The sequence below is a fragment of the Phymastichus coffea genome, unplaced genomic scaffold (assembly GCF_024137745.1).
Source record: "Phymastichus coffea isolate CEN01 unplaced genomic scaffold, Cenicafe_Pcof_1.1 PCOF00043, whole genome shotgun sequence".
Classification (NCBI taxonomy): domain Eukaryota; kingdom Metazoa; phylum Arthropoda; class Insecta; order Hymenoptera; family Eulophidae; genus Phymastichus; species Phymastichus coffea.
The window spans coordinates 1,488,774-1,502,245 of record NW_026706854.1 but is presented as its reverse complement, the minus strand read 5'-3'; the positions used below and the strand labels follow the sequence as shown (position 1 = coordinate 1,502,245).

The 13,472-nt window shown below is 45.5% G+C and overlaps 2 protein-coding genes across 2 annotated transcripts; both read right to left on the bottom strand.

Annotated features, from left to right (window-relative positions):
- Nucleotides 1-1,051, bottom strand: LOC131664252 (pro-resilin-like). The gene is made up of 2 exons (XM_058935204.1): nucleotides 926-1,051; nucleotides 1-255 (listed from the first exon to the last, which is right to left on the bottom strand). The coding sequence occupies exons 1-2, from the start codon at nucleotides 1,043-1,045 to the stop codon at nucleotides 1-3; spliced, it is 375 nt and encodes a 124-aa protein (XP_058791187.1). The 5' UTR covers nucleotides 1,046-1,051.
- Nucleotides 1,052-3,193: 2,142 nt separating this feature from the next.
- On the bottom strand, nucleotides 3,194-5,879 carry LOC131664299 (pro-resilin-like). Its single transcript, XM_058935274.1, has 6 exons — nucleotides 5,833-5,879; nucleotides 5,193-5,661; nucleotides 4,971-5,150; nucleotides 4,051-4,916; nucleotides 3,369-3,897; nucleotides 3,194-3,297 (listed from the first exon to the last, which is right to left on the bottom strand). Exons 1-6 carry the CDS (start codon nucleotides 5,839-5,841, stop codon nucleotides 3,194-3,196), a joined length of 2,157 nt encoding a protein of 718 aa, XP_058791257.1. The 5' UTR covers nucleotides 5,842-5,879.
- Nucleotides 5,880-13,472: the final 7,593 nt, after the last annotated feature.

Genomic DNA, 13,472 nt, shown 5'->3' with positions numbered 1-13,472 from the left:
TCATTTCTTCCTGTACTTGTATCCTTCGCCAGCTGGTGCCTGCGCGGAGGGGTAAGATGCAGTGCCTTCGTAACGAATCATTGGCCGGTAGCCATTTGCGTCAGCAATGTAGTCAACGTATTGGTGTCTTCCATCTGGAAGTAGAACGTGATAGCTGCCGGTTGCCTCATCGTCTTTACGCATTTCGTGATGACCAAAATCGAGGCCCACCTGAGCGTCTTGCACCTCGTACGAAAACTCGTAGTTTACTGGGTCCTGCGAGTGGCACACGTTATTATGGTTACTGTTACTGTTATAGCCAGCCTCATGATATCGGCTCGCTCAACGCTATTTGTGCCCGCAGAGATAGTACCTGCACGTACTCGAGATAAATAGCTGATACTTTGTTTGGCGCCGCGTTCACTGTTTCTTTTTTTTTCTTTTTTTATTTTCTTTTGCGCCCACTATCGGAAAATCGTATCTTGTCTTTACGGAAATAATAAAATCTCGGTTGTATGTCCTTGTTTCTTGGAGGAACCGATAGCAGCTATCTTATTGAACAGATTTCCTTCTTATTTCCTCGAAGTTGGTGAAAAAGTTTGTCGATCTCATTCTTTTTTTTTTTATTGCAAAATGATTTGTTCAAACACGACTCGATTCCCACAAGAATAAAATTGTCTGTTGAAACATACGTATGCTAATGAATCTACGAGAGTTATCCATGCGTAGACACTTGTGTTGAGTAATTAGCGACTTTGAAAAAGATCAATCGCAAAAGTCAAGTACGTGCAGAACGTCACATTGGAACTCGAGTCGAGTGCCACGAGTACTGCAGAGCACTCGAAGGGTTTTCGTTAATTAACCAAGGAATGTGTGCTCGAGAAGGGAGGGAGAGCAAGCAAGAGAAAGTGAGAGAGAGAGAGAGAGCGAATCGGACATTGCATACCCCAGCCCATTCATCCGGATGGCCCTGCTGCGGCCTCGGAGCTACAGGCGAAGAGCCGCCGGATGGTGGCAGATAAGCCGGGCCCTGCGGCACGCTTCGAATTCCAGGCAGCATTGTCATAGTCAGCAGTAGTACCGGCACCACCTGACGAAGAAAATGACGCGTGAACTTGCGAGAGGCGTATCTGCCCGAACAAATTGAGGCGCTTTGAAGCTGCTACTCAAGGAGTCCAACACGCTACGTGATCAAACGAAATTCAACCGAGAGAGAGAGAGAGAGAGAGAGAGAGAGAGAGAGAGAGAGAGAGAGAAAGAGAGAGACTACCGACCTGCAGTCACTGGCAAAATTAGCGGCTTTCAGCGCAAGCGAGCGAACGCCTGGCTGGGAAGCCGTTTTAATTATTCTCGGCAGTATTTCAGCTGCGCGGATTTGGGTTAATTAACTTTTCAAGTAGCTTTTTTCCAATTTTTTTCCAGCTTATACTGTCGCTTGCTCGTCATTGATTAATACTTAATTGAGAAAATTATTTGCCTATAATTTACTTTTACACGTCAATATGTTTGTTGAAATCAGCTCGGCGAGAGTCATAATTTTTCTATTGGACTACACTTGAATCAATAAAAAAGAACTTTTTATTTATTGAGGTTTGAAAACTGATTTCACGTTATTAATTTATTTGAACGTCCTGCTAAAGTATGGCAACAAATATTTCGTTCGCTCCTCGTCGCGTGATCAAAGCAGTTTCAAAAAGCTTATATTTTATTGAATTTGAGATATTACATTTTAGTGTCCTGGCGGATTAAATTATTGAAGTTAAAATCAAAATGAATGGAATTTGATGTGCGAGCATGATGAGATTTTGTTAATTATCTTGACGTAGCAACATTGAAAACTAATTGAAATGATATAGTCAACTATATTAATTAAAGGGAATTTCCATCTGTTCAATATTTTAGTTTTAATTTTAATTCACATTGGATATGGAGTGAGTAGAATATTAAATAAATAAATATTACCTGTAAAAGCATGAGTGTAGTGATAGAATTGCAAGTTGACGAACATAAAACTGAACTAAAGCCTCGAAGAGACAATCAGGCGTTTTATATAGTACGACTCCCGATTGCAAGCGATGATTTGAAATAGACTTCAAAATACAGTAATTTGTTGGATTTACAATACAAGTGTAGCGCTGTAATTACATTTAATAAGAAAACCGCAGATTTGTGACAGCACCGATGACGCCAGAGCAGACGTACGCTGGCTTGACAGGTTTGTACGCGTCGATTTCCTGTTTTGCGGTACTCTTTTAATCATTGAGTACTTTGCGTTGACTGTCCTTATTATTTAAATGTCTACTCTTTTATTGCAATACGATGACCAAATTGAAAGGATTAATCAGTTAAAGATTGGAACTTTTAGAAACAAAAACATCAAATTCATAAAAAAAAAGAATCAACGATCTAATTGATGCTTTATACGATAAGGTGTCGAAAATACCCTTTCTATATTATTGCGTGACTGCATCACCATCATGTGTTATGCAAGTTATACGTGGGACGCTAGAGCAGAGGCTTAGTTTACACATGCAACCGATTACGCCATAACGTACTTTTCTAAGCCATCTTCGTCTTGTAGTGATACAGATTCTTGGCTAGCAGATCTTTATATACGATTCTTTAGTTCAACGATTAAGTGCAAATACAATATGTACTCGGATAAACACAAATAAGACATTGATATAATTCAAGGACCTAATTAATTAGATGCACAAACTGTGAACGTCTGCTATCAATCTTCAGCAATCAATTTGTTAATCACTATTAGAACGAAGGAATCCTCAATACATCTTCAAAATTAAATGAAAATATATTTCTAACAATGAAATAGTATTTTAGCATCAATACTATTAAACTATTAAGGTATATCATTTATCAAAAAAAAAACATACATTGGTATGGCCGACCGCATGATTTATTGCTAATGCGGACTTTTTTTATGCTACGACAACTACATACATTTTTTCGTTAAGCATAGTGCTAAATTTGATAAATAAATAAATTGGATGTAGTGACATATTTGTCAAGTGTTTTGCAATGCAAATATATAAAAAGTGTTACAGTAGACTTTGTTAAGATATAATACTTCTTAAAATTAATACTGATACTAGCACATCTTGTCATTCCACAACAAATAACATATGACGTGAACATTATACAATGCACGAATAGTCTACATATAGATGATACATACTCATAATGATGTACACAATTAATATTGATATCCGCCATTAGCTGCAGCATCGCCACCGCTCCCTGCAGGGTAACCTCCACCTCCTTGATTAAATCCACTACTTGGACCACCAGAGGGATAACCTAATAAACAAATTTATTGTTGTAATCCTGAATACTGAATACAAATCATACGAAAATCTCTTTACCGTTACCTGCTGCACCACCACCACCGAAATTATTGTTGCCGAATCCACCTTCTTGCCCTTGTCTTTGACCGCTAGGACCGCCTGATGGATATCCACCATTGCCACCATTATTTCCACCTCCACCAAAGCCTGAACCTTGAGGACCTGATGGATAGCCACCGTTTCCACCTTGTTGTCCACCGAATTGGCCACCTTGTTGTCCTCCGAACTGGCTGCTTTGTCCTCCGGATGGCCCTCCAGAAGGGTATCCGTCACCACTATTGCCTCCAAAGCCGCCAGCGCTACCGCCACCCGAAGGATAACCTCCACCACTGCCTCCAGCTCCAGCGCCAGTATTAGCTTCGCCTTCATATCGAATCTGGGGTTTAAATCCATCTTGATCAGCCTCATATTCAACAATTTGTTTTCTGCCATCAGGCAGCAGAACATTAAATTCGCCCTGCGCTCGATCACCGTCGCGCATTTCTGTATGTCCGAAATTACTACCGGATTGATCATCTTTCACTTCATATGAGAATTCGTATTTTGCTGGCTCCTAGAATTTAATTACAAGTCTATGGATTTCTTTTCGTTTTCATTTATAAACTAATGATTTCCAATATTGCATCTAATGTTTCCTTTCCCGTAACCGAGCTTTTACTACTGGCATTAACGTGAGATTAGTAAATGAATAAATACAAATTCTTACATTGCTTCCTTCATCTAGCCCTTGTCCACCTGGTCCACCAGAAGAATATCCACCATTTCCGTTTCCATTCACTGCTCCGGAAGGTGGAGGACCATAGCTGTCTTGGATTTGCCCTTGTCCGCCAAAATTACCACCACTACCAGCTCCTCCGTTTTGTCCACCAAAGCCTTGAGATGGACCACCACTGCTATATCCATTATCTCCTCCTTGAGGAGTACCATAATTGCTAGATGGTCTACCTCCTTGGCCACCTTGTCCAAAACCATTACCACCTCCTTGTCCCTGAGAATAACCATTTGATGATGGTCGTCCGCCGTTTCCGCCTCCAAAGCCGTTACCTCCGCCACTTCCGCCGCCCGATGATGGTGGAAGATAAGTATTGGATTGACCACCTCCTGAAGAGCCACCATTTCCAAAGCCATTTCCACCAAAACCACCACCGTTTGATTGAGATCCAAAACCACCACCAGGCCTTCCAAGGGCACTGGAGCCACCATTACTATTAGGTGTGCCATAAGTGTTTGAAGGTTGTCCATTTCCAGATCCACCAAATCCATTGCCTGAGGGTTTTCCATTGCCACCACCAAAACCATTTCCTTGCGATGGAGGACCATACGAATCGGATGGTCGTCCGTTTCCTTGACCTTGATTTCCAAATCCTCCCGAAGAGCCAGGACGACCGCCACCACCTCCACCGAAGCCATTTCCTTGAGATGGGGGACCATATGAGTTTGACGGTCGCCCATTTCCTTGTCCTTGATTTCCAAATCCTCCCGGAGAGCCGCCAGGACGACCGCCTCCACCACCTCCACCGAAGCCATTTCCTTGAGATGGGGGACCATATGAGTTTGACGGTCGTCCATTCCCTTGTCCTTGATTTCCAAATCCTCCCGAAGAGCCGCCAGGACGACCACCTCCACCACCCCCACCGAAACCATTTCCTTGTGACGGTGGACCATACGAATCGGATGGTCGTCCGTTTCCTTGTCCCTGGTTTCCAAATCCTGCTGAAGAGCCACCAGGACGACCACCTCCACCGCCGCCACCAAAGCCATTCCCTTGAGACGGTGGACCATACGAATCAGATGGTCGTCCGTTTCCTTGACCTTGATTTCCAAATCCTCCCGAAGAGCCAGGACGACCGCCACCACCTCTACCGAAGCCATTTCCTTGAGATGGGGGACCATATGAGCTTGAGGGTCGCCCATTCCCTTGTCCTTGGTTTCCAAATCCTCCCGAAGAGCCGCCAGGACGTCCGCCACCACCACCTCCACCGAAACCATTTCCTTGTGATGGTGGACCATACGAATCGGATGGTCGTCCGTTTCCTTGATTTCCAAAGCCGCTTGAACCAGATCCACCTGTACCAGTTCCCGAAAAACCTGGCGGACCATAGCTGTTTGAAGGTGTGCCAAAATTATTGCCACCGCCAAAATTTCCACCAGATCCTTGACCACTTCCACCTTGGAGATCAGGGGGTCTAAACTGATCAGAAGGCCCACCACTACTATAGCCACCATTCTGTCCCCCCTGTCCTGGAGGAAGATAAGAATTGACGGGAGGCTCTGGCCGTGCCGTGCATAACGAAAGCACAGCCATCAAACATAGCGCCTAAAAATTATTGATCTTTTAACAGGTATCGAAAAACAATACTAATTTTAGATGAGTGGTACATTTTATCAAAGATAGATTTAGAGATGGTGTATCGACCGAAAACGTCCGATCCGGCAAAACATCACTATCTATTTTATTTGTAGAAAGTAATATAATGCACTTGCTTACCTTATACATGATGGCCGATTGAACGAGAACTAATGAGCGCGATATTGGCTAATTGGGTCCAGCTTGAGAACAGTGTGTGGACTAGAGCAGTCCCTTGGGGGAATCCCCGTGAGAGGTAAGTAAGAGTGTGAGCGCCGTCCCTTATTCTCGGAGTGCGCGAACACCGTCGTGCAAGCTGAACCAAACGAGAATGACAAAACTAAAGCCGTAATCGAGTTTATATACTCCCCGGCTCTGTCCACGGCGTTAGATCATGGATTTGGTGCAACTCCAGCCAAGATTTACAGCGGAGATCGTTATAACTGTGTCATGACGGTGAATCTATCGCTCGCTCACTCTCACTCTTTCTCTCTCTCTCCTCTCTTCTCCTCTCCAACACATGTGTGAGCGCACGTGGTAAAAGAGTGGGGTTCCGAGCGCACGCCACACAGCCGATAAAGGATTCCTATACCCACTCTATTCCGATTTGCCGCGTTCGCGGTTTCGCGTGTGCTGCCACTGCCGCAGCCGCCGTCGCTGCCATAACAAAGTTAAATGAAAGGGCAACGGCAAAATCTAGGACGACAACACATATACCCATCTCACCTCGTGGAGGCAAGCACTTTAAAGCTTACCTTTGCTCAATGGCGCGCGGGGTGATGAAATTAATAGGGAAACTGGCGAAATTCATGCAAATCGTCGAGCGCGAAAGCAATCTTGATTCTTTCTCGTTCGATTTTTCCCATCCTTGCTCGCTCGCGCGCGCATGCGCTCTCACACAAATACGAACACATACGTCGAACATAACAGATTTTACGTTTTATTTCATCAAATATAATTTATTCTGAGAGGGATTGAAGGCTATGCGCAGGCAGCCTGCAATCTACTTCTACGCGAATAGCAATTGAAATTCGTCCCCGTTATCATGGCTCACTTAGCCCATAGTTTAGAAAGCCGTTAAGTGTGATGAGAGGTGTGAAACTGTAACAGCAGTAGTCGCTCAATCAATTCGCGCGACACGCCCCTGAAATAAGCATCCAAATATCTGTCGTTTGGCTCATCTTGGCTGATTAAATCTTCACACGACTGATACGCGAACGCGGAAACGAAGCGGGCAACAGCAGCAACATCGGCAGCTCTAAAGAACCGGTAAACGCGGCAGCAACAGAAGGGTAATATGATATGTACCGCCAGGACGATTATGATAAATGCATGATCACTCGTGAGAACCGAACAGGCAGGCGGCGGCATGCAGGGCCTGTCTGAGCCAATGCCTCGTGAGAGTGACTTGACGTTATGTGGCGAAGCGAGGGAGAAAGACAATGTGCGCTCTCCTCTGTTGCTGTCTCGTTTCCTCGGGGAAGTTCTAGCTGCGGCTCACGGCGCGGCGATACGATCTGTTTTGCTGATTTGCCTAGAGGCCAAACTGCACGGTTTCGGCCGCGATGAATTTCGTATAAACGAAGGACTTGCATCGCCTGATCATTGCGTAATTCACGGAGAGCAGTATTGTTAGAATGTAATAATAGTATATGTGCGCAGCGATCGCGGCACCCGCCAACCTCGGGCAATTTGCCAGCGCTTGCAAAACGTCTTTGGTCAGCTCGACAGCGGGGGATCGAGCATGAAAAGTGTATTGTAGCTCTAAAGGGGAATCCTTGCTCCGATGTGGTTTTTTTTATTCTTCGGATGCGCTTGCTGATTGGTGCAATCGGCGCTGCAGGATGTGGGACGCTTACATGTGGACGGTTTAGAATGGGAGAGGGGATATTTCGTCACTTGCCTCATTGTAACTACACTTTCATTAGGCATGTCAAGGGGCTTTTGACGTCTTTTTACGTATAGAGCTCTCTCATCGCAGAGGAAGACGCGAGTATATACACACACATACACATCTCGCTGTGTGCACTCTCCCCCGTTGAGCACCAATTTCCCCACACTTTACGAGTGTAAGCGAGGAATGTATTTTATTGCTTTACATCACACTGCTTTTAGTATAGCTATCGTCGATGCCATCGAAAATACGCGCTTCATGTAAATTTATATCTGTGTATGCGCATCCATCCTTTCTCGCGCGCGTGATATGAGTGCGCGCGGAAATAATACACAGCTAAGCATGCTCATCATATTGCGATTTGCCAACTTGTTGCGCGCGCTCGTTTCAAAACAGATCGTAACTAATTTCGAGACCGAGAGACGGGGCGAGGGGCGACGGTATGGCGGGGAGGGGGGGGGGGGGGGAGAAAGATCTTATTGTGTCGACGAGTTGGATCGATATGACATACACATCGGCTCGTTACTTTTACGTAAATTACATGGTACTGCGCACTTTGTTAATACGCGTATTGTTTTCCAGCATGATCTTGGTGATCAGCGTCCAAGATGTTTTTCCACGTCGCGCGATCGAAATCGCGACGGAGAGCGCCTGCAGCTGTACACAACTTAATTTCCCGAGGGCGATGTGGTAAGGCTCTACGCGACGTTATACGTTGACACGATCTTTATTGATATTCTCGTTGCTCAAGCTGCTCTTCTTGTCGAGACTTACGCTCTCGCTGTGAGCGTGTACGTATACACGGTGTATATACGACAGTGGTCGACGTTGTATTATACAAGGGTCGGCGAATATAAAACTCAACAATGTCGTACAGTGTGCCGCGTCAAAAAGAAAAGCTACGTTACGAATCGGTTGGATACGAACCTCGTCAGAAAAGGCAATGGTAGATGAGACTGTGGTTGGCTTATGAAATTTTCCATAAAACCAAGATCATTGTACGCGAGCACTACAAAGTTAATTGGGAGAATTTAACAACTAATGTACACAAAACAGAGGAAGTGGGAGAGAGTGAGTAGGAGAGGCACAATATTTTCATTCGTTGAAAAGGTTGTGCAAAAGTACCGATAGCTTTGAGAACCGTATTTTTCCAGCTCATAGAGCCTTTGAAATTCAGCTGCTTTCATACGGCATTTCTCTTTACGTTAGACGTGTCCATTCAACGTTGAAGTCGTACGCTTTACACAGGCCCGGTATCACTTTAACGCCCTTTGTAAAAGCGGATCGCGCGCGCGGAATGGAAAAAAAAAACTGGCAATGCTGAAGAGTGTCCCTTTGAGTCGCGGCTCTTTTTTTCCTTGCGGAAATCCAAAAGCTGCGTGCTGCGAGCAGAGCGACTGATATCAGCGCGCTTTAATTTGCAATGTAATCGAGGAGGCGCTGACGACGGCTCATTTGCAAGATTAAATGATCGGAGTGTACTTTGAATTGAGAGACGCGAGCAGTTTCGAGAAGCGGCAGCTGCGAACACGGGGCACGCGCCAGCGCGTGTTTGCGCGATGGCGCACGTCTATCCTTTAAATAAGCCTGAAATTACGTATACACGTTCGAAATGACATCTTTTATTTATGGTAGCATTCTTCTTCTGATGATCTCTATACGTTACAAAATATGCACATAAGGCGCGTTACAAAACTACACTTTTGCGCACGTTCAAAGCACCCATTCACACTTGCTTAGAGCAACGTGCTGCTTTTCCAATGAAAAAAATTTTCAATCTTTATTTTCAGCAACAATTGCCTCATCGATTGTGTCCGCGTTCTACGTGAGCGCAAAATTATGAACGCAGCATAAAGCAAAGCGGATATGGCAATCGCGAGAGTGTACATTTATCAAAGATACACTCGCATATCGAATACACTCCTCGTAAGCGAAGCTTCAATGTTGATCAGAGTACAACAAGCAACCCAATCGCATCGCGCGCGAGCGCGTTATTTCCAAAGTGCGAGCTGTGTTGTCATGTTGAGTAGCCTGGTGTGCGAACGTGTACGTGTATGTGCGTGTGTACGTATAGTAACGCCGGGGGTTGAGCAATCGTTGGGGCTCTTCACCTGATCTAATTTAGGAGCCCAACATCGATCTGCAGCTGTCTGGCCGCGATTGCACAAGCCCGTTGAAGCATCGCTCGCGCACATACATACACACACACATACACACACACACAGCTTGGATTCTCACTGCGATAAATGCTACCGCCAACCACCGGACGAGAGAGACGACGGCACAATGTGCGCATCCTCTTATTTCATGCGTTCTCTCTCTTTCTCTTTCTCTCTCTCTCTCTCTTTCTCTCCATTTAATTTTGTAACTAGCTGGCTTGGATGCATGCTCGGCCACATTACTATAGAAATTTGAAAGTACCTAAGATTGGCAACAGGTTTATTTATTTTAAACTTTTTTAAAGTTCTCTTTTCTTCGTACATCTCGATTCATGGGAGAATCACAACGCTGCACGAGTTACTTCTCTCCCTCCCTCTCTCTCGCTCTCGTAATTAATTGTAATGCGTCCCCGGCTTCGCTAATGCGTGACTATGCTCAACACGAGTAGGAACGAGCTGCGGGAGATGCTTGAAACGATTTATGGAATTTCGTAATGGATTCGCTCTACCTTGGTCGACCGACGAAATTCATTAAACTGTTGCTTGAATTCTTTTTTTTTTCAACAGAGGACTTTGAGTGTTCCAGCACTTTACCTCTAGTAATTGTTCGAAAATTACTCAATCTCGTAGACTTATTTTTGTTTGAAATTGCACATATCGTCATACAGTGAAATTGGCTAATTTCAATTGCATAGATGCGTAGATCATACGTCAAAATTTTAAATCAATAACCACCTTCCGGATAGCTTTGGCGGCCAAGCTAAACAGTATGAAGCAGTTTGACTTATATTAAAAGATAAATGAATCGAGCCTGGTATCCCTTTAAGTTTGGTTCGATTAATTGAGCCGCACGCGCGAGCAAGGCGACTGCATCGATCGTGCAAACTTGTTAGGATGACGATAAGTTGTGTCTCTTTGAAACTCGTCTCTGCGGTTTGGACCCACGATTCAGGAAAGCTAAAATAAAATAAGTAACGGAAGGGGAGGGGGGAGAAGAATGAGTAATCATGTTACTTATGTATGTAATTTATTGGATAAAGAAGTGGCATAAGCGAGGCTAAGATAATTGCTTGTGGGGTAAGTCAAAAGTTTGACTGCACGCATTAGGTTTGCACTTTAACATTGAGGTTATTAATTATTATTGAGGCAGATAAGAGGACCACAGGTATAGAGCGCTAGCTCGTTCGCGAACATGTATGCTCTTGAGCGAGGGCCTGCCGGGGCTAATTAACGGTATAAGCATTGTCCGGATTATGCTTGCGTACATACGAAAATGTGATATAGGCAGCGCGCTCATGCGCACCAATCCATGTAGTTGATCCGATTAGCGGGTCAGATTATACCGTGAAGTATGTTCTAGGTCGTTAAAAATTTGGAAAATTACTTTCGCTAAAGGCCGCCTGTGAAGTGCTACATCGAATTGTCTACAGCAAAGCTTCTATGTAAAGAAAGTACGGAGATTTGAGTACCGCGTGTCTGTTTAACGATATATCATTTTTACCTCGATGTCTCAGTGTCATTCGTACACTGCGACATACATCATATAGAGACTATGGGGGTCGGTGAGGTAATTGAAAAGTTATTGTAGTAAGATGTGGCAGCTCTTGTTCTCGGCGGGTTTTAATACGTATTCAATACGTATTGATATGGTAATTTGGCATTACATAAAGTACTACGCCGAGGACTATTATTTCGTCAGATATCTTCGAAAATCAAGTTTGCACGAGAGGCAGCAGCAGTAGCGGCGGCGGCTGCGGCGACGGCAGCAGCAGCTTCGTTGCGCTCATCTGTGTGAGAGGCTTTTCAGCGAAGGACTCGAAATCGGTTCAATGCATTCAATGCAGAGCTGCCACAGCCGCTGCTGCGGATGATCTAAGAAAAATCGGTAACGCCATGAATCACTCTGGCTATTTCAATTGGAGTCGCGCGCATAGGTGACACATTCTCTCTCCTTATCCTCTTTTTTTCTCTTCGCTTGGCAACGATTTCCGATCATCCATGCAAAGTGACCCCGGACACGCGACAGATCGAGAGAAGGAGCGGGAGAGTCAATAACGGGAAATGCTGTCATCCAGAGGCGAGTTGCGCAAGCCCTCTCGGTTCTTCGCGTCGACCCAGATGCCAGCAAACTTGCCACTCTTTAATGGTATCCCGGAAGTTTTACAAGTTGACGAAAGTTTTACTTGGCGCCAGCGCTGGATTATCCTTGTCCGTCCCGTGGGCAGACACGACTCAAATGAAATAATGGGAAAAGCAAAGCGCGCGCAAAATCAAAAGAAAAGTCACAGGCAGAGCGGTGCGCGCGTGCAGGCGTGGCTTAGATTTGGCGCAAGCCACACGAGCTATATAGATACGCGCGCGCTCGTGTCATTCGCCGTGTACGTAGACGCGCTCGCGCGCCGAGGGCCTCCGCAGTCACGACGCCCATTAGTGGTTTACGTACATCGCGAGCTGCTGTTGCAGACTAGCTTTTTTTTCCCGTTCTTTCCATCTCAATAGCACGCGCGGCGCTCGCTACACAGCCGGCAGACTGTCTATTTATCTTTGTGACATTGCTATTCGCTCTTCGGCAGCAGCTCGCGCGACAAAAAACTTGGCCGCTATGCCGTCGACGAGTGGTTTTCATTCGACGCGTCGCCGTGTTTGCACATCGCGAGATACAAATTTGCCCGTCAGAGATTGTGCTTTACACGATTGTATAAAGCTGTTTCCAGCCGCGCACTGCGTTCTCGCTGATTTTCATATATATGTCACTCGATTTTCGGCCGGCAACGCCGTTAACAAATAAAACGAGGCTCGGGCCCTAATGTTTGCGGATCGCGCGGGAGAAGAAGAGCGTGTTGGCCGAGCCGTCGTGTAAATAGGTTAACGTGATTGATTGCCGGGAAAGGCGGAAGGGGGGAAAAAGAAAGACACGAGACGCGGCGCCGTGCGAATTTCGACCTCCATAAGTCGCCAGTCGCAGAAAAACTATCCCGCTACGGAACAAAGCGTGCGAGCGTATGCTCGAGCATTGATGAAACTTTGCAGCGAGGGTCATTGTATATTAGCTCGATTCACTCCACAAAGAGACGCGCTGTACAAAGCCTTCCAGCAGCTTAATTCCGCTCGAATGCTCGCTTGCTTTTGGCCTCCTACGTTATACGTAACCTTCGATACAAGCGTGATCCCTTAAAATGTTGAAAGTTTAATCGCTTCCTGCGCCGCGCAGTCGATTCGAAAAGCACAATTTATTGGATTCCAACTCGGTTTGCGGCGCAAGTCTCGCGATTCACTTAGACTTGGGTGGGGAGACGGGGGCCAAAGACTAGCGGTCTCTACCTCGCTCGAACTTGCTCGTTCGCGGCTTCGCTGCATGGATTTTCGAAGATCTCGGTGCTGGCTCGATTGGAGAAATATATGACTATCCGACGTCGCGCGCAATTACACGTAGCAAACACTTTGCAACTTTTACCTCTACGCGCGCACAGACGGATACGACAGATTGAAGTAGTCGCCTCGACACACGTGCATAAACAGCACGCTTATTCAGCAAATCTAAATCTCCCGGCGACATCCCGATATCGAAAGCGTGTTGGCAATAAAATAAACGACGTGCCTATCGTGCTCCTGTCTATCTTTGCGCCCGACACTCAACGTATGTTTTTTCCTCTCTCTCTCTCTCTCTCTCTCTTCTTTTCGCTACGATGCGTGTGCACGCAAGCGCCGATCGGCCAATTAGAGTCTCG